Here is a 19,346-nt window from a genome sequence, read left to right on the forward strand (position 1 = left end):
CCGATCGGCTCCGAATGAAGGCTTTCGGGCAAGAGATTGGAGGGCAGGGGTCGCCCACGCGAGCGAACGGGGACCACGCAGCGTAAAGTGCATACACCGTGGCGGCGTGCCTTCTACAGTACATCACCGCAATGAATCCTGCTGGGAAGAAACTGCAGAGGGCGGCGGCTTACCGCAGTTCGATTCACGCATACGAGATTGCGTATAAAGAAGTGCAAAAGGAGGCAAAGGAAAAAGAAAGTTGAATGCCAAAGGGCGGAATCGAACCGCCGTCCTCACGGCCACAACGTGATGTGCTGCCACTATACCACTTTGGCCTGTTGTTTCAAGGACAGACGGTGGGATACAGTTTCTCTGAGCGCATTTGCAGATTACGCAGACACTTTGGCCTGTTGTTTCAAGGACAGACGGTGGGATACAGTTCTCTGAGCGCATTTGCAAATTACGCAGACACTTTGGCTTGTTGTTTCAAGGCCAGATGCTGGGATACAAATATCCAAGAGCACTTGCAGATGACGCAGACACTTACGGCTCACAAACGTGATGTGCTGCCACTATACCACTTTGGCCTGTTGTTTCAAGGACAGACGGTGGGATACAGTTTCTCTGAGCGCATTTGCAGATTACGCAGACACTTTGGCCTGTTGTTTCAAGGACAGACGGTGGGATACAGTTCTCTGAGCGCATTTGCAAATTACGCAGACACTTTGGCTTGTTGTTTCAAGGCCAGATGCTGGGATACAAATATCCAAGAGCACTTGCAGATGACGCAGACACTTACGGCTCACAAACGTGATGTGCTGCCACTATACCACTTTGGCCTGTTGTTTCAAGGACAGACGGTGGGATACAGTTTCTCTGAGCGCATTTGCAGATTACGCAGACACTTTGGCCTGTTGTTTCAAGGACAGACGGTGGGATACAGTTCTCTGAGCGCATTTGCAAATTACGCAGACACTTTGGCTTGTTGTTTCAAGGCCAGATGCTGGGATACAAATATCCAAGAGCACTTGCAGATGACGCAGACACTTACGGCTCACAAACGTGATGTGCTGCCACTATACCACTTTGGCCTGTTGTTTCAAGGACAGACGGTGGGATACAGTTTCTCTGAGCGCATTTGCAGATTACGCAGACACTTTGGCCTGTTGTTTCAAGGACAGACGGTGGGATACAGTTCTCTGAGCGCATTTGCAAATTACGCAGACACTTTGGCTTGTTGTTTCAAGGCCAGATGCTGGGATACAAATATCCAAGAGCACTTGCAGATGACGCAGACACTTACGGCTCACAAACGTGATGTGCTGCCACTATACCACTTTGGCCTGTTGTTTCAAGGACAGACGGTGGGATACAGTTTCTCTGAGCGCATTTGCAGATTACGCAGACACTTTGGCCTGTTGTTTCAAGGACAGACGGTGGGATACAGTTCTCTGAGCGCATTTGCAAATTACGCAGACACTTTGGCTTGTTGTTTCAAGGCCAGATGCTGGGATACAAATATCCAAGAGCACTTGCAGATGACGCAGACACTTACGGCTCACAAACGTGATGTGCTGCCACTATACCACTTTGGCCTGTTGTTTCAAGGACAGACGGTGGGATACAGTTCTCTGAGCGCATTTGCAAATTACGCAGACACTTTGGCTTGTTGTTTCAAGGCCAGATGCTGGGATACAAATATCCAAGAGCACTTGCAGATGACGCAGACACTTACGGCTCACAAACGTGATGTGCTGCCACTATACCACTTTGGCCTGTTGTTTCAAGGACAGACGGTGGGATACAGTTCTCTGAGCGCATTTGCAGATTACGCAGACACTTTGGCTTGTTGTTTCAAGGACAGACGGTAGAATACAATTGTTCAAGCGCATTTGCTGATTACGCCGACACTTACGGCTCACAAACATGATGTGCTGGCACTATGCCCTTCGGCGCTGGACCATATGAAGGCTCGACCGGGCTGCTAAAGAACAGATCTTCACCAAATACAACCTGCTGGCAGCACAGGCTGGCAAATGCAGACCGGGGGGATTGCGAACGGCTGAATGGGCGTGAATCGGTAGCCTCCTTTTCCGTTTGCGGTATGTGGAATTCACGGATCGTCCTTTGCTGCCTGAACAAGGCCTGGTGCATATGCAGTCTAGTGGATGCATCTTCAACCTCGACGTTCACAGGTCATTCGGGCGAGGCATGAGGTAAGAGCAAGTTTCATAGAGCAAATTGAATTGAAAAAATATTATATAGCATGCTTCTTTGTACATGAAGAATAGACGGATGTGGAATAGCGGTCCATTGCACAAAAATGTATAAATGTCCACCCAATGTAGTCGCATCCATAGTTCCCGACCCAAATCTCTACCCCACGTCCCATCAAAGGTTCACGACCCTAGGCCACAACCGTCAGAGCTGGTACGATGGTAGCCGCCGCTGCGGTTGTGGTAGCGGTGCCGGTGGTGGTCACCGGGAAGGGGATGATAATGGCCGGCAAGGATAGGACTTGTCGACGTTCGTTGTTGAGCATAGCCGGCGCCCTCACTCGAAGGACCGGGGTAACCGCCGCCGCCGCGGTTGCAGTGGCCGTGGTTGATGGGGCCAAGATCTCCGTTGGAATAAGGCTTTCGATCGCTGGGATAAGAGATACCGGAAGCACTTGGCGACGAACGCGGCGGCTGTTAATGACGCCTTCCGCTACATTTGCTGTCGCCGATGCGGTCGCCGTTGTGGTAGGAGTCGGGATCAATTCGTCAATGAAGGTCTCGATGGCATCGGGAACTTCTTGGCGCGCATCAAGAGGGATGCGGGGAACCTCCTGGCGCGCATCGAGAGGGATGCGGGGAACCTCCTGGCGCGCATTGAGGGGGATGCGGGGAACCTCCTGGCGCGCATCGAGAGGGACGCTGGGAACCTCCTGGAGCGCATCGAGAGGGATGCGGGGAACCTCCTGGCGACGGTAACGTTTTACATCAATAGGGGTTGCAGTGGCGGTCACTGTCGACGTTGCGGCACCAAGGGTAAAGTAATCTGCGATGGCCGTCTGGATGATAGCGGGGATGTCTGGAATGGTCGGAACCCGGCGGCGGATGCGTTCCGCTGCGGCCGTGGCGGTAGCGGTAGCCGAAGCGGTGGATGTAATGGCTGCTTCGAGAGATGCTACCGGGGGAAGAGGGAGGATGGGGACCGGGGGAGGAATGGGTTCGACCGTGACTTGTCGGCGACGGAGAACCGCCGGATCGCGCCTCCTAAGCACGGCAGTTTCGGTAGCGGTCGCAGCGGTGGCGGTTGCCGCCTCAGTAATAAGTGCGGGCAACTCTGTAATTCCAGGCAACTGGCGGCGGTTGAGCGCTACGAATTCCGCCACGTCGCGTTCGGCAAGTGTTGCAGCAGGAGCAGCTGCCGCTTCGGTCCATGTGCCAGTGGTAGTGCCAGTGGCTACATCACGAAGTTGGATGGCGGCCGGCGCTCTTTGACGTGCAGGAGCAGCGTTGACGGAGATGCCAGCAACGCCTGCGAGCGCAATTGATAGTGCTTGAATGTGCATTTCGCTGGTTCGATGGTCTAAGGTGCGTCCTTGGTATTCCTCCGCTACAAAATAAATTGTCTCAGTCGAAATTCTTGATCCCTCCAGGTGAGAGGGCGGAGATGCTGACTCGGGCTTTTATAGTACTCAGAGAGTCTATGCAGAGCCTTTGGCCCGCACCCCAACGGTCTGCATGTTCGTATACGGGGCCCAGCTGGGCTGGGTTCCGGTGTACGCCATAGTGAGGGCGGGATCCGGCGTGAAACAAAAACTGCCATCAGCTTGACACCTTTGCGATTGAACTAGGTGCCATCAGATTGAACTAGGTGCCGTACAACCGCCCTTTGCGTCTTTGAGGAAAGGCGGAAGGAGCGTAGGCACGGGCCAAGCGGAAATATGCAGGAAAAGTCCCCATCGGGCCTGGCCACGCCTGGATATATGACGCGTTTGTGCAGGACATTCGACAGCGCGTCTGCCCGTCAAACTTTGCCTTAACGGAATTTTCTCCTGCTTTTTTGACCTCACATTGCCTGGGAGGGAGACTATGAAAAGGGTCTACGATGCTCCAGCAATTGCACGTGGGAGTGGAAAGGTAGCGCTATTTCGCAATTTTCTTTGATCAAGACATGTAAATCAAACAAGTTTCGTTTTTCCGGTGTCGATCAAAATTTGACCCAGGCCAAGCGTCACGTTCAAAGAAGCAACTCTAAACCCACTTATAACGGGTATAAATTAAGAACAGAAACCTAAACATTATCGTCAAACCGATCCGCTTGCCCTGCCAGTCCCTAATACCCTACCGATGGTACTACGAAACTACCATCTAGAAGCATCCGGTAATATCCAAAATTTCGAACAGGGATAGAAGGTGTCCTGTCCAGTCAATGAAGAAGGGCGGAGATCCCCCTCGTCAAAAGTCTTTGAACAGCTCAACGAAGGGATCAGGCCTGAAGAATCCGTTGGTGGACACTGGCGATTTCAAGGCTTCCATGTACTCATCGGACTTCACACCGCGCGCAACACCATCCTGCTCGATGACTTCGGGAGCCTGGCACGGCGGCACGAAAGGAGGAACGGTCTGGCGAGCTTCAGCCTTCTTCCAAATCACCGGCTTGAACCAAGGATGCTGCTTGATCTCGGCGCCGTCACCATTACTTCCCAATCGCTTCTCGGGGTCGATGTCCAGTAATCGACGGATGAGCTCTTTGGCGTGGCCCTTGATTAGAGGGTGCCACTTTATTCGTCCGGATTGGATGTTATCGTAGATGCGGTCGGACGATTCATCGCCGAAGGGTGTTTTGCCGGAAATGAGCTCATAGACGAGGACACCGAGCGACCACCAGTCGACCGCTTTGGTGTACGGCTTATTGACCACGATTTCGACCGAGATGTAGTCAGGAGTACCGCAGAAAGATTGAGTGGTTTTGTTCACGACCTTGGCGAACCCGAAATCCGCGAGCTTTACGTGGCCAGTCGTATCCAGAAGAATATTTTCAGGTTTCAGGTCTCGGTAGATGATTTTGTTCGTGTGGAGGTATTCCAAGGAGATGAGAACTTCGGATACGTAGAAGCGAGAAGCTTCCTCGGAAAAGCGCTGATAGATACGTAATATCAGAGTGCGGTTTTGATTGAGAAGTCAGCCTGGGCAGAAACATCAGAACTGAACATACCTGGGCTTTCCTCAAGTACGAAAACAGGTCCCCTCCAGCGACGTATTCCATGGTCATGAACAGATAAGTTGGATTCTGGAATGTATGGTATAACTCGACAATAAAGGGGTGATCGATGTTCCGTAGAATGTTCTTTTCGTTCATGACTTGTTTATCTTGCTTCATCTTCACAACATCGTGCTTCTTGATTGCTTTGAGAGCGTAGTACCGTCCCGTCGAATGCTTCAACCGAACAAGGAAAACATTGGCAAATCCACCTTTGCCAACTCTCCGAACAATATGGAAGTCATCGAGGTTGTAGTCGCGGTGAAGGCCCGGGGCTGCATTGGGACCCATTTCGTAGGCAGACAGAGTACCCTTTCGGGAGTTCTGCGTTAACGGCAGATTCCCAATGCTTGGTGAAACGGGAGACATAAGACCCGAATCGCAGCCAGGCGTGGCGCTGGAAGCACGGTTCTTCTTCGGCATGAAAAGCGTTGTAATCTTCGGAAGCGATTTATGGTGCTTTGCGCCCCCGCTCTGACTACCCAGGCTTGAATCTGCGGGTGTCCCAGCCTGTGCGTTCAGGGTGTCTACACTTCCGCTCCGTTGTCCACTTAGCATGGCACTCGATGCCGCCGTTGGGCTGTTGAGCTTCAGTTCTGAAATTTGGTCCAGCTCTTCTTCAGATCCCGTGTCTTCGCTAATGGCCTTTCCACCTGCCGGTATTTTCAATCGTTCTGTCCCCAAAGGCATCGAGCCGTGGGCCATTTTGCCTTTCGTTAGATTGGTGGTCTGGCGTGGCAAGGACGACGATCCCGAATTGTAGACATCGGTGGATGACTGAGAGGCTCCACTGGATATGGAGTACATCTGATATCCCTGCGCTGACGAAGCTGGTTTTGAACTTCGCTGACCAGAAGCTGCAAGGGTCGTATCGCTCGCGCGGGTCGGCAGCGCAGGCAGGTTATTCGTAACATATTTTCCTTGGCCACCAGGAGATGTAGGGGAAGGCAGAGAATGGTTCATGTCGTCGTCAGGAGAAACAATCTCTGAGGAGCTCGATCCTTTTTTCGAAAATGCACCACGTAAGGCACCGAGCTTCTCTTGCAGCGCTGTCTTTTTGACTACTTTCGATTCAGTAGATGCCATCGGAGGGACGGTCACTTTCGGATTCGTCTCGGGTATTTGGCGTTGAGAGGTACGCGCGCGGATTGAACAGCTTGAAGTTGCTTTACTAAAGAGGAAACTTCGTGTTCCTCCGTGTGGTTCGTGCGCAAATACTTATTGGAAAGTTTTGGCTGAGGCAAACCCGGGATTGGGTTGAGCAAACTGACACCTACGCAGTATTGAGCGCAATGAAAAACATCTCGTCACCCCATGCCTGCCGTCTATCCTTCAAGCCAAATCGACACACAGTTGCTATTCCCGCACCAGCATTGCAGACATGGGAGACATTTCTCAGATTCAAATAATGAAGCATTCAAAAAGGACGTAAAGAAATGGATGGCGCACCAGATACGTGCCCATATTTAGACTTCTGGGAGACACGAAACCGTTGTGCTCCGTCCCGTCAATTCCGAGTCGGCGGAGTTACTTTCGAGACAAGCCACGTTGCAGTCAATGGACTAGCCAGCCACTTTGACGGGTCTCAACCTGTTCATGAATCCTGTTCGAACGTCTCGTAGGTTCGCTTTTGTATTTTCGTCCTGGGCAACACTCCGACGTGGGAAAGTCAGTCGTGGAGCTTACATATATACGCAAGAAAAACGAGGATGGAGGCCGTGCTACCGGCGGTAGCACTAAAGCGTGAGCCTTGGTTTCTGTTTTGTGCTTTGGATGGCGATGTGCCTAAGCGCTGAACTACACCCATCACAGCGTTCGCGCGAATTCTGCAGTGTCTAGCAAAGATTGGAGAGGATCTATATATCCAACCTCGTCCCAACAAAGTATGCTTAACTGCTCTTCCTCAACCGCTGGTACGAGAATTGAAATCCTGAGGAAGCTTGTTTAACGGAGAGTCTCGGATAGCTGCTACTCGCCACTGTGAACGCTTCGCGCTCAGCTTGTGCCCATTATGCGCTGCGAATGGGTTTCTTCGAACGCTACTCGGTTGGCAGTCAAGCGGGTGCTTCCGGAAGCACAGGTGTCGCCGCCAGCTCCTGTCATGTGCTCCTCAAGGTGATCTGCGCGTGCGGCTATGGGATTTAGGTCCAGTGCTGAGGACTAAAAGGCGGCCTTCCGTCTCAGCCTCTTTTGAACATCTTTCGGGCGAAAAACACTGTCGACAACGTAGAGAGCTGCCGAATCAGACTGCAATGCAATGGGAACGAAGACCGTCTGGTCATTCAGTTGCAGTGCAAATATGGTAAGGTAACGTCTGCTGCAGCTGACCAAGCCCGGGCTCACAACACAACACTTGCAATAGGCGTTTTGAAAACACACAAGCTCCACTTCGAGCTGTGCGACCCATTAGCCGCGGTGTATAGCAAGAATGCCGCGAGACACAAGTGGACAATAAGCAGCAAAATCACCCACGACTGGTTGAACCATTTTCATAGCCGGCTCGAAGAAATCGCGATGCGGTGTGGAGCTGATTGGATAGCCTTACGAAGTTTCACCGAGGCGGTAGCAGCGGACGAGGACGATCATCTAGCGAATCGAACACTGCAAACGGAACTGCAGATAGACATCGAAGACTTTGATAAATACGAAGTGGCCAATGATACATCCGTCATATTTGATCTCAAGAACTTCAAGGTGGGTCGGGCCTCAATCAGTTCAACTGTTTCGTAAAACCCCTAATATCTCATTCCACTAGGCCATTCTTACCTTTGCTGATGCCATGGGACAACCAGTTTCGGCCTTTTTCGACCAGGCCGGTAGGTAAGCACAGAAGTTAGTTGTGAGCAGAGAGGTCTCCAATATATGGCTTCAGCTGATGAAAGACCCCGGTAGCCCTGTCATTTTCACAGTAACACAAGCGCCCGACCTGTATGTATTTGACCTTGTCATAGCCACAACCATCCCCTTCGACGAAGACGCGGAGGAGGAGGATGCGAGGGCACGGCAGAGTCAGCAAAATCAAACCACACCAGTACACGAGGGAACCCAAGCGGCTCAGGGAGGACCACGAACAGCAGCCGCTACGCCGCGTTCGTCTGCCCCCCTCTCTCATGCGGAAGCGCGTAAGCAAAACACTATTGGAGATGTGGAGCCAGTTCAACGTCAGCGAATCCCGATACTACGAAGAGATCAAGAGGATGATGACAGTCGACAAGATCGGTTCGATCAAACCTCTAATCCAGCGCTGGATACTGGACCGGGGGCGGATGACGACGACGACGAGGAACTTCCGCCATCGCCTCCCCGCAAAGGTCCAGCAATGCTGGAACTGATGGCGGAATTACGGAACAGCCGTCGAAGAGAAGCAGAGCTACGCCAGATGGCAATCGCTTCCCCACCTGGCACAACCACCACGCACGTCTCAAATAGCTTTCCAGATGACGGACAAAGGCCCGCACCTGGTGCTTTTCAAAAACCTGCGGGGCTTCCGTCATTGGCAGCCCAGCAGAACCGTGGTCGTCGCTCGAGAGAGCTTGGCAACCTCCCTCTGGACGATGACGACAACGAAATTTTAGAACCAACCCCTCCTGTGAAGAAGGTGCGTAACAAGCTGAATCCTTCGGTCAACATCATGCGAGCTTTTGATTTCAGACCATTTGCTTATCCTATTGACAGGCGAGATCTTTCTTTAAGCGCTGATTACGCACAATAAAGTGACCGAAAGCAGGGCACGCCATCCGATGGCTGCCAGCTTTATGTACAGGTTCCCGGCCGATGCCAAATATATCCCTTCCCTAGCGCTCTTATACAAGGATGTAGATAGCTCGTTTAGCCTACCGATGCGTAAGATGTGACTAGTCGTATATATTCGGAGCTTTGAGCTTTCGCAGTGCCTTCCAACTTTGACGCGCGTACGTCCCCTATTAATATGGCTTCAACTGTGTGAAATCGGCTCTGTGGCAGGATTCGGCCCATGGGGGTAGCCCGGAAGTTCAAATGTGCAACCGGAACTCGAAAATTCTGCTCCTTCCAGTAGTGTCCCTCTCCTTAAGCCGTTTTCCTCAATCGGCCACCTCCTCGCTCAACAGCACGTAGTCCCGGCTGCTGAAACCGAACTTGATCGTGTCGCCAACCTTCAGCTCCACATAACGCGATCCCGGAATCCGGCTGTTGTTGATGAACGTTCCATTAGCCGAATCCAGATCGATGATGTAAGGTCTGTAATCGACATAGTACGTCAGTCTGGTCCATGCACGGGAGAGGAGCAGGGGGGGTGTCCGCACTTCACAGTCCTCGTGACTTGTCCCAGCGGATCTGTTTCGACTATCTGACGATACTGTATGGCGGCATGTTGTTTCGAACATGAGGGGTGGTCGACGGGTATGTCTGCAACCTGTTTTGCCGTTAGCATTCCCGTATCCACTTTTCATGTCGCCTCTGCCGTTTCGAGGACATACCACGCGATCACGACCGAGAAGGAATGCGCTTTGGCGATGTATATGTAGCAGATCTATGACGAACTTCCTTGAGTAACCGTTATCGTAAGTCTTCACAGCGGGAGTTGTGAGCTCACCTATCTGTTCCTTCCCTTTAAATACGTACAGCCGGTATCGCTCCTTTGGCTTTCGTGCTTCTGGAGGCTCACTACGCATCACAGCTTCAGTCAGTTTCAAAACCCCGACAGGTATCAAGGCGGCCGGAAAACATCCTTTCACCTGTATTTCAGTACTACGCCCTTGAAGGTATTCTGATCTGCCGCCAGAGCTCCCGACACGTTGAAGTTGGGCTGCTCCTTCTCCACTCGCGGTGCAGAGGGTCCTGACTCGTCCACGTCCTGGCTAACAGGTAAGGCATCTGAGCGACTTGAGTTCTTTTGGAAAGCATGAGGGAAATGACACCCGCCAGGCGGAATGGGCATAAATACCTTGCATATTCCGATTTCAATTGGCTGACATAGTCCGACATAGTCCTTTGGCGGTTTCCTTCCGTATCTGTGCGGAGAAGACGTTCGGGATATGTGAGCAGTCCATACTCATGTGGGAGTCCTTTCCTCCGTAAGTTGCTCTACCTTCGCCATTTCGTCGATCTCTCGCTTCGTCATGTGGTCGTCTGTCAGCATCCCTAGAATCGGAGCGCCTCCCTCGTGGACTCTCGCTCTCCCTCTTTATTCCTCTCGGTGATACAGATCTATCCCTGTGCGGTCTATCCCTCTTTTTATCTGTCGGCGATCCGGTCCTATCCCGGTTCTTCTCCCGTCTGAAGTTTCTCGGTGATGAAGACCTATCCCTGTGCCTCTCCCTCTTTATTTCTCTAGGTGATGAAGACCTGTCCCTCCGCGACCTGTCCCTCGAATGCCGGCGAGATCCTCTGGAGGCATCTATACTCGAATCACGGGGCGGCCTTCGTGAGGACATGTCGTTATTTGCTGTTTCTGTAACCGCTGTGAACGCTCACAAACGAAGCCAATGCAGTGGAAGTTGTCATGTTCACTTGCGTGGTGAATTTCATAGATGGACGCGACAAGGTCTCCTCGAAGACCCCAAAAACATGCAGACTGCAAACTATCCAAAAAGAAGACTGGGAGGTCCACTGACTATCTGCACTAATCCTAATGTCTATCTGCAAGAGAAGAAAAGAATCGATTGGCGCTGCGACCTTCCCGTCTTCCAGGTTGTGTTTCAGACGAGGATCCGCTACCACTACGCAACAGAGGTTCCAACCCTTCCAACAACATCAACATCATCTCCAGTCCATTCACGCTTGACGATGGGCGTGCTGTGCCTGGTAGGCTGAGCGCTTCTCGGTGCGTAGAGCGTTGTCTGCTAACAACATCTGTGCGCTCAAAATCTGTGAATACATCCGTCCGCGGACTGTCTGATGAGGGGCCTGTGCCATCATCGCTGTCGGCGCTGTTGATGATATCCTGTGCTGCCTCTTCGGGATCTATGGCCGCCCACCGCAGTAATGGCAATGGTATGAACAATGATGGAGACGCGAGCGTCGTGGTTGCAGTCGTTGTCGACAACCCCTTTGCCATTCCAGCCAATGTTCTTGACGCCAAATGTATCAGTCGCCTTTGTGGTGCGTCCATCACCATGGTATGGAATGGATCATCCAGCGCGAGTGTAGACGTGGATGCATAAGCAAAGGAATGACTGGCACGGAACGGTGCGGCGTAAGTGGGGTATCTGCACTTCAAAGCTGAAAGCGTGTTGGGGGATGTGTATGTGCCGTTCAGAGCATTCTCTAATGAAATTTGCGAAGCTAAACTTGATGGCGGGCGGCATAGGGTGGCTTCCACTGGCTGCGGTGGTCCACCCAATGTACGTACGATTTCCCCAGCGCTGTTGACTCGCCAGATGGTTGGCTGGACACGAGAGCTGGTTGAACGCCGTCGAGCAGATGCGTCCGTATCTGTTTCGTTGCTTGCATCTGCACCCCCACTCAAATCTGGATTGCTTCGAATCCGTGAGCCCCAGGGGCGAACCACCATGTATCGCCCACCCAGGGACGACCGATGTTCTGTGACATTGCTTACAGGCTCCGTTGACGCATATGCTGCATTCAACGCTTCATCCGACCCTGAGGTTTCATTTTTTGTCGCCGGCTCATTGCTGCTCCGCTTTTCTGCACCCGTCTCTGGCTTACGCGCTCCTGCATCCGTTTCCACGCCTTTCGCTAACCGTGTGGACTCCTCTTTCGGCGTTTCCACAACCAGCAAGGGTAACCTGGTCGTCTGCTCTCCCGATACAGCTTCGGGCCCATTCACACCTATCGAACGCTCCCCAGTGCTTGCTCCTCTGGCTCTCCTCGTCGAAAAGTCTCCCACAGCGTTCTCACGAGGGGGCAGTAATAAACGTCTCCTGCCCGTTGGCCTTGTATTGTTCAACACCTCCAGACTCCGAACCCTCATCTCTCCAACCTGCGAACTCCGTTGCCGCACCCCATTATTGTCAGGAACATAGTTCCGCGCGTGCTCCACCTGCTCACTGTCCGGTTTGGCAGCCGGCAGGCGAGTGCGCGAGCTGCCCGAACTTGGATTCCGAGGCCTTCCAACGATATTCACCCCGGCCGCGGACGGTCGACTCCCACTTTGAGCTCTGGAATTGACGCTTATATCGGGAAGCGACCTCGATACCGAACTGGCGCTGGTCGGCATCTGCTTTTGCCTCACGCGGCCGCTGCTTCGTTATCGTCGTAGAGTCGTTTGCAGCGCTGACGTTGGACCCCAGATGTCCGGTATGAATACGTTTACGATGTTGGTTGTGGTCGCGTGAGTGGGGTTATGACGTTGGGCTTTCGCGTGACCTTCTGCCCCTTTCCTTCGGCAGCTTGTTTTTTTTGGCAGTTTTGTACTCCGACTTCGTGATATATACCTCCAGGACGACGAAGGAGGAGCAGGGTGGTTTTGGAGCGCTGTTGAAGCTGTTGTGATCACCCGTAAGGCGAGCGCTTGCAGGTACGAGCTCAACGATTGAAAAGCACGGGTGCGCTTCACCATGCTCCTGATAAGCTTTGTCTGAAAACTTACAAATATCCGCACGTTCAAACCCGCCGAACCCTGTCCTTGTTCAGGCCCCCGAGTTACAAATCCGTCCAACGTTCGGATAGTTTACGAGACTCGCCATCGACCATGTCCTCAGCAGTAAAGCCCGCGGCTCATCACGAGCGCATCCCGCTCTCATACACTCTCGCCGCCGAAGCTAGTGCAGCCTTCGGTGCAGCAGCCCTAGTAGCGCCAATCATCACTATCGTCGACCGTTCCATATTCCTGAATGCATCTGGAACGCAGCCGCTCCTGGCGGGTCTTGTTTCCGGGTTCAAGACTCTCTTCACCAATCCGCTATCGCTCGCGAAGCAACCCGCCACTCTGCTCATGTTTGGGGTCTACGCTGGAACGTACCTCACGGCGAATACAATACAGTCTGTGTGCGATTATGAGGGCTGGGATTGGTTCTATCCAAAGTTCATAGGAACGAGTATCGCGAATGTTGGGTTGTGTGTGGGCAAAGATGCTACCTTCACAAAGTGAGTGATGAGAGATGCCTGGGGCCCACTTTTGCAGTCAGCTGATCGTGCTCCGCGATAGATGGTTCGGCACTGGCGCCTCGAAACCTGTCCCATGGAGCTCCTATGGGCTCTACACCACGCGCGATGTCATGACTGTGTTCGCCTCCTTCAACCTTCCACCAGTTCTGGCTGCAGAGATGACATCCTCGTTCGGCATAAGCAAAGGAACCGCTGAAGTCGCCGCACAGTTGATCACACCATGCGCGGTCCAATTCATCTCGACGCCGCTTCACTTGTTGGGCATGGACTTGTACAACCGACCAGACGCAACTCCACCGCAACGGCGAGCCCAGGTGCAAAAGGAGTATGCGAAATCAACGGCCGCTAGAATAGGACGCATCTTTGCGGCGTTTGGGATCGGCGGTGTGGCGAACCAGAGGTTCCGATACGAGGCGAAAGAGCTTTTGAGACGCTCATACCTTCACTGAGTGTATGCTTTCTGGATTGGACCCAACACCAGCATCTAGATCCATAGAACTCTGGTTAGATCTTGCGCCTCTATCTAGGCTTGATTATATTAGCATGAAGACGCTGTAGACCTTCCCAATACAATTGCTGTACACAGGATCCGGGACGGACTAGGAACAAATCAGGCCGTGGAGGAGCGGGCCCGTGAAGAACTGCAGGATGCCTCTGGCCGCTTGTCCGGGCATGAATGTTAATTGAACCCCGATTTCAAGAAGGATGATCTTTATATCCCAAACACGGCGGAAGGATACGTAAAAATCATCGCCATCCCGTCCATCCGTGCACCAGACTCATTAAAAAAACTCCAAATCGATATCCAACTTGGAAGCAAAAGGAACTGGTGAGAGAAAATCGTCGGTACTTTCGTCATTTCACACCGCGCACTCCAAACCGCAAAACGCTCGTCAAATGAGGAAAAAGGTATCTTTTAGGACAACGGGAGCGAAGCAAAAGAGTGGAGAATGGGAGTATCGATCTCCCTGCCTCTCGCATGTTAGGCGATATGTGCTAAGCGAGCGCTCTGCCATTTGAGCTAATTCCCCGCACTGGTACGCTGATTGTTTAGGTTTTTGTCAATAAGTAAAATTTGCGACAGCGTCTGCGCATCCGCCGCCAATCCCCGCTGCAGTCCGGACGCGACCGACCGTTTGCGTATGCATCTGGACGCCCTGAATCGAAATAACCGCTGCTGAAACGTTGCTTGCGGTAAGATGGTGCAGTAGATGGGATGCCCACCACGTCTACTGCAAAGTGCAAGAATTCAGAGATGTACGGTCCGGGGCACCCGCTGGAGCTGACCTATTGCTGCACGTTGTCACGTTCTTTTGAACTGAGCGTGCGCCGGCATGTGGCGGACCCAAGGGACCGGAGGGATCTGAGACGGATGCCGGCTATGTTTCCGAAAGAAGGAAATGCAAGGTGCTCTCCACGAAAGCGCCATCCTTCGAGTGCTCAGGAGCTAAAAGTCCATCTTAGGTAAGTGCATTGACGCGTTTCCGACGCCGTTTGGACGGGCAAAAAAGGGATTGGGGTGAGCCACATGTGAATGGGAGGGAGCTCTTGGGCGGCTCCGTATATGGTGTTCAGAGGGAACTCCACATCGTTCAATGGGATGGAGATGCCGCTTGCAACGGGTGTGCTTGATAACGTCTCAATAGGCGATGTCGTGACACAAGGATGTCTCTGGGCGGATGCATCCTTCCTGGCGGGGACAGAAGTGCATTACGCCGTGCAAGCGGTTGAGGTGGAAGGAGACTTGAGCCCGCTGTCGAATGTCATTTGATGAAGCATCCGGCCGAAAGCAGTAACATGACTCGGACGTTCGTTGGAAATCAGGGAGAAGTGTACCATACACATTATCGAGCCCATGTAATTATCTTACAAATATACACACATCCACATAGGCACATCGTCCAAGCTTACCAACACGTAGGATCAAAGCAATGAAAAGCGATAAATGTCCAAAAAGTCCTGAGATACTCTATTGTAGTTTAAGCATGCAGAAGGGAGGAAGAAGCCATCACCGTCTATACCACCAGTCCGTTCCTCGCAATTGACACGACCAGCTCGCTCGCGAGGGCCTCACCATCGTCCTCAATTCTATGCCTAATACTCTCCGAGTCCTGCAGCTCGGCAGCCCGCAAAATGTATTCCGCCCAATTCCCCTTGTAGAAATCTGACTGCGGCATCTCGACGCTGCATCCGTACGGCTTCATCAGATTCTCCACCAGGCCTTCCTCCTCCGCAAAGCCGGATCGCGGCACGTACACAAGTGGTACGTTGTGAGCGACCACCTCGGAGCACGTTCCATACCCGCATTTGCCAAGAACTACATCCGCCGCGTTGAGCAAATCTGGCATGTACCATTTCTCGGTCCGAATGCGGCGCAGACGGCCGGAGGCGTCGACACCCGCAAAGGGGCAGGCCACCAGGCCGTACCAGCCGTCCGGAAGAACCTGCACTGCCGTGAGCGCGTCCCCGCCGATCTCGAAGCCGCCGAAGGTAATCAGGACGCATGGCGCTGATGGGGGGATGTCGAGAGTCCTGCGGACTTGGGCGGGCGGCATGCGTGCTTTGCGGACGATGAGGGGAAGTTCGATGGTTTGTGATGGGCGATCTTGGAAGGATGGTATTGGGATGTGGCCAGGCATGCGGAGGAGGTAGTCTGCGTCTGCGTACATCTCTGCACACTGTTGAACCAGCCGTTTGTGGTGATCCGTGGTTCCGATGGCGGAGAAGATGGCGTCGAAGGTGAAGTTGGTGATCATGACGGAAGGAATGCCCACTTGCTTTTGAAAATGGAAAGGGATGGACCCGTTATCAGAACACTGTCGGATGCCCTTCCAGCCGTTACCTTCATCATACCTTTGCAACAACCGCTGGCAAAAACGGTGCATCCAAGCACACTACGTCCAACCGCTCATTTTCCATCCACACTGCCTCCTGTTCCTTTACGGTCTCCGCGCTTTCCAGAAACAGCTCCAATTGCCGCATTGTCTCGTCCACATCCACCGTGACGGGGTCTCTCTGCACCACACCGGGATCCAAAGTCGCGATGCTCCTTAATGTGCAGCTGAGGTATTCTTCGAGCAAGCCCAGGAAAATGAAGGATGGCGCCGAGCTCACGATGGTGACATAGTGGCCTAGCTCGAGAAGATACCGGATGGTGACCGTTGCCCGTCTAGTGGAGGCATTTGATGAAGAAGAGTGCATGAGGGAAGCAGCCCTGCGCTCATGAAAAGCAGGCAAAGAGAAACATCAATTACATACGTAGCATGTCCGAAACCTGGCATTGGAAGAAGAATCCCATACGAAACAGAAATTTAGGTATTCAGCCGAAATGATTTGAATGAACCGATAGGTTGATTGGTGCCACTCACCATGTCCACTAATATAAAATGCTATCCGAAGCGGTCGCTCCACCGGCATAGCCTCAAGATCCGTGCACAACATTTGGTTCAATTTCTGGGTGCGAGTATCTGACTTTGCTTCGTATTTCTTTCGCTCAGGCTTCGGGAGAGCCCGACTCACTGGAGAAGACACGCCGGAGGAGGAGGGAAAGTCTCCGAGATGAAATACCGGGCCAGACCCAAGGGTCAACATGAAAGGATGACGTTACGATGCGCAACGGAATGGGAGGAGAAGCATGTGAAAGCTACTGGTCTTTCAGATGCGATGCGGGAAAGGTCCACAATGCTAAACTGACGCGTTCGAAGCTTTTTACGACGCGCGTCCAGGTTTTCAAATTAGGTTTCACGCGTTTTGTCCGAAATGTGTGTACTGTACTGTACTATTGGCAATTTGCCATTGAAGGAAATTCTATCGGATTACCAACGCTATCTATATCCGTTTAGGGAGTCTCTATTGAGTTGCGTAGCTCAGTGGATCGTTCAAATTCTAGGGTGGATTTATACAAATGGGGATATCTACATGCGGGTATGCGCATCTACCATGTGCACTTCAAGCTGTTGCACTCGGTGCCCTTTGCGACGGCCTTGTTCTGAATGGCCGTGCACGCAACTGACATGCCTTGCTTGGAGATGCATGCGTTGAAGTCGTTCCACAGCTGGCGCTGCTGGTCCCAGCACTGGGGCTGAACATCCGCGCAACGGGTGGTGCCTGGAGCAGTGGTGGGTTTGGGTGCAGGTGGTGGCGCGGTGGTAGCGGTGGGCTTGGGAGTGGCACGCGTCCTGGTCCGGCGGGTTTGACTAGGCTTGGGGACAGCGGTGGAGGGTTTAGGAACGGGAGCCGCGGTTGTCGGCTTGGGTTGAGGGGCGGCGGTGGTAGGCTTGGGAATGGGAGCGGCGGTGGTAGGTTTTGGGACGGGAGCAGCCGTGCTAGGCTTTGGGGCGGTACTCCCAGCAACAACAAAGTCAATGCAGCTCTCGTAGGTCTGGTTGGCTTCGCGGGAATCCCACCACCATTGGAGAGCGCATTGTCCGGGCTTTGTGCATTTGCCACCCAAGTCGGGGATGGTGACGGCGAAGTTGCGCTCGGCAGCGACTGCAGGAGTTCTCGTCGACGCGTAGACGGAAAAGTAGATCAACTCCTTTCCGATCAAAGTGTTCGTGGCGAGGTCGACAACGGAGACGTTGGCGGTACCAGTATGGGGTGCACGAATGTCGACCGTAATAGGAACGACTTGGCCAGCGGTGTAGGACTCCACGCGGTCGACGTTGTCCGCAAACGAATATCCCTTGCAAAGCTGGAGGTTGCACTTAGAGGGATCCGTACCGGCAGGCAACTTCTGCATCAAGTCCTGCACATTGCCGTTGGGATCGGCGGCTTGGGTGTTGAAGATGGCGTTTCCGCAATTTGTCTGGTACGCCGGACCGACGGTGCGTCCGACGGGAGATGTCACCCGGCCGTGGGCAGCGACGCTGGTGGCCAAGGCCAAAAGGGGAAGAGCTGACTTGACTAACATGGCTGTGATGCTTGAGATGTCGCGAATGGGGATGAACTGGGGGAATGTGGAGTTTGGCGCCTTCTTAAATACCCTTTTTCACCTCGCTGCAGGCGTCATTCCTTCGCTCGGGTCCTTCAAGAGATCTCATGCATCGCTACATGCGGTAACATCAACCTACGCTTTGTATCGATGTTAGGGCAACGGTATCCACCGAACGCATTTTTGTGAGCTGCCGTAGGACGGATGCCCAATGGAGCAAGTGCTCAACGACGCTGGCCGCGCTCACGGCGGAGCGGGCGGTATAACCTTTGTAAGCGAGGATGACAGCCATTGTTCAAGCTTGGTTTCCGTCGTCCTCGACACGAGGGCCTGCACAAACCAAGATCGAATACCGACAAGTTTTCGAGTTTCACATTTCGTGCGAGGTCCAATGGTGTCAGAAGTTAAAGTTCCCGGGTGGGGTCCCAATCCACGATGCTGTCGATCGAGCGACGCCATTGGTTCTTTTTTGCTGACGTAAACCGCGTTCATATGCAAGCCCCGTCAAAATTTGCGTTGCGAATAGGACCAAACCAATGTGGCAGAGCCAAGGTGCGTTGGACTCTGGATGCTATGGATGAAAGCAGCCAGCTACATACTGTACGTACAGTATGTGTGCCTTCCTGACCAAAAGAGCACAGATCTCCAGATTCCCTCCAGCCTTGTTTCTCGACAACGGCTCATCTAGAACACACAGATTTTATTCGACCTAGCTCTGGTAATGTTACAGGGCTAGTTTGCGAAAGGAAACCGAATGGCTGATGATGGACTTGGTCCAGCACCTTCTTTGGAATCATATGCCCAAATACCATTCACGTTGAGTGAGTATGCTGCCTTCATCTCCACTCTGCTCCTGGAAATTGAATGTCATGGAAAAATAGCCTTATCCTCTCTAGCAGCAAGTGCTTCCTCTCAAAGTGAGAGAAAAGGACCGCGTACTGTCGGTCCAGCTTTTCCTTCGGCCGCTGCTGCGGCGCTGCCAAAGAATGCTTTGTGCAATGCATATCGTCTATGCATTCCGGTCCTTTCCAACGGTGAGAAAAGACGTTCCTGATGAACACGCGCTGAATTCATTTTTTCGACGAGAAGGAAAGAAAAAAGCCCAGCCTTTGCCCCTGCACGTTAGATT

The 19,346-nt window shown here is 52.8% G+C and overlaps 8 protein-coding genes and 2 non-coding genes across 10 annotated transcripts; 2 read left to right on the forward strand and 8 right to left on the reverse strand.

Moving 5' to 3' along the window:
• Window positions 1–246: 246 nt before the first annotated feature.
• EV422DRAFT_t102 lies at window positions 247–317 on the reverse strand. Its single transcript has one exon. It is a non-coding gene; the product is annotated as a tRNA-His (tRNA).
• Window positions 318–2,209: 1,892 nt separating this feature from the next.
• On the reverse strand, window positions 2,210–3,904 carry EV422DRAFT_536092 (uncharacterized protein). The gene is made up of 2 exons (XM_053070804.1): window positions 2,915–3,904; window positions 2,210–2,782 (listed from the first exon to the last, which is right to left on the reverse strand). Exons 1-2 carry the CDS (start codon window positions 3,539–3,541, stop codon window positions 2,390–2,392), a joined length of 1,020 nt encoding a protein of 339 aa, XP_052923890.1. The 5' UTR covers window positions 3,542–3,904; the 3' UTR covers window positions 2,210–2,389.
• Window positions 3,905–4,125: 221 nt separating this feature from the next.
• Window positions 4,126–6,508, reverse strand: EV422DRAFT_536094 (kinase-like domain-containing protein). Its single transcript, XM_053070805.1, has 2 exons — window positions 5,191–6,508; window positions 4,126–5,114 (listed from the first exon to the last, which is right to left on the reverse strand). Exons 1-2 carry the CDS (start codon window positions 6,319–6,321, stop codon window positions 4,431–4,433), a joined length of 1,815 nt encoding a protein of 604 aa, XP_052923891.1. The 5' UTR covers window positions 6,322–6,508; the 3' UTR covers window positions 4,126–4,430.
• A 369-nt stretch (window positions 6,509–6,877) lies between these two features.
• On the forward strand, window positions 6,878–9,115 carry EV422DRAFT_127659 (Rad9-domain-containing protein). Its single transcript, XM_053064718.1, has 8 exons — window positions 6,878–6,978; window positions 7,048–7,118; window positions 7,201–7,350; window positions 7,420–7,537; window positions 7,598–7,929; window positions 7,991–8,055; window positions 8,128–8,833; window positions 8,911–9,115. The coding sequence occupies exons 1-8, from the start codon at window positions 6,945–6,947 to the stop codon at window positions 8,932–8,934; spliced, it is 1,500 nt and encodes a 499-aa protein (XP_052923892.1). The 5' UTR covers window positions 6,878–6,944; the 3' UTR covers window positions 8,935–9,115.
• Window positions 9,116–9,296: 181 nt separating this feature from the next.
• Window positions 9,297–10,153, reverse strand: EV422DRAFT_498391 (SMAD/FHA domain-containing protein; the record flags this gene model as incomplete). The annotated part of the gene is made up of 5 exons (XM_053068017.1): window positions 9,297–9,453; window positions 9,519–9,628; window positions 9,693–9,745; window positions 9,809–9,879; window positions 9,951–10,153. 5 exons carry the CDS (start codon window positions 10,151–10,153, stop codon window positions 9,297–9,299), a joined length of 594 nt encoding a protein of 197 aa, XP_052923893.1.
• A 690-nt stretch (window positions 10,154–10,843) lies between these two features.
• Window positions 10,844–12,394, reverse strand: EV422DRAFT_507784 (uncharacterized protein; the record flags this gene model as incomplete). The annotated part of the gene is made up of 1 exon (XM_053068676.1): window positions 10,844–12,394. The coding sequence occupies one exon, from the start codon at window positions 12,392–12,394 to the stop codon at window positions 10,844–10,846; it is 1,551 nt and encodes a 516-aa protein (XP_052923894.1).
• Window positions 12,395–12,868: 474 nt separating this feature from the next.
• Window positions 12,869–13,733, forward strand: EV422DRAFT_507785 (uncharacterized protein; the record flags this gene model as incomplete). The annotated part of the gene is made up of 2 exons (XM_053068677.1): window positions 12,869–13,263; window positions 13,325–13,733. 2 exons carry the CDS (start codon window positions 12,869–12,871, stop codon window positions 13,731–13,733), a joined length of 804 nt encoding a protein of 267 aa, XP_052923895.1.
• Window positions 13,734–14,228: 495 nt separating this feature from the next.
• Window positions 14,229–14,315, reverse strand: EV422DRAFT_t101. Its single transcript has one exon. It is a non-coding gene; the product is annotated as a tRNA-Ala (tRNA).
• A 747-nt stretch (window positions 14,316–15,062) lies between these two features.
• Window positions 15,063–16,967, reverse strand: EV422DRAFT_536119 (uncharacterized protein). The gene is made up of 5 exons (XM_053070806.1): window positions 16,653–16,967; window positions 16,543–16,558; window positions 16,138–16,453; window positions 15,207–16,061; window positions 15,063–15,142 (listed from the first exon to the last, which is right to left on the reverse strand). The coding sequence occupies exons 1-4, from the start codon at window positions 16,873–16,875 to the stop codon at window positions 15,300–15,302; spliced, it is 1,317 nt and encodes a 438-aa protein (XP_052923896.1). The 5' UTR covers window positions 16,876–16,967; the 3' UTR covers window positions 15,063–15,142; window positions 15,207–15,299.
• A 104-nt stretch (window positions 16,968–17,071) lies between these two features.
• EV422DRAFT_536120 (uncharacterized protein) lies at window positions 17,072–18,601 on the reverse strand. Its single transcript, XM_053070807.1, has one exon. The coding sequence runs from the start codon at window positions 18,194–18,196 to the stop codon at window positions 17,219–17,221; it is 978 nt and encodes a 325-aa protein (XP_052923897.1). The 5' UTR covers window positions 18,197–18,601; the 3' UTR covers window positions 17,072–17,218.
• Between the last annotated feature and the right edge of the window lie 745 nt (window positions 18,602–19,346).

The sequence above is a fragment of the Fimicolochytrium jonesii genome (genome assembly GCF_025526975.1).
Source record: "Fimicolochytrium jonesii strain JEL569 chromosome Unknown EV422scaffold_19, whole genome shotgun sequence".
NCBI classification, from domain to species: Eukaryota; Fungi; Chytridiomycota; class Chytridiomycetes; order Spizellomycetales; family Powellomycetaceae; genus Fimicolochytrium; species Fimicolochytrium jonesii.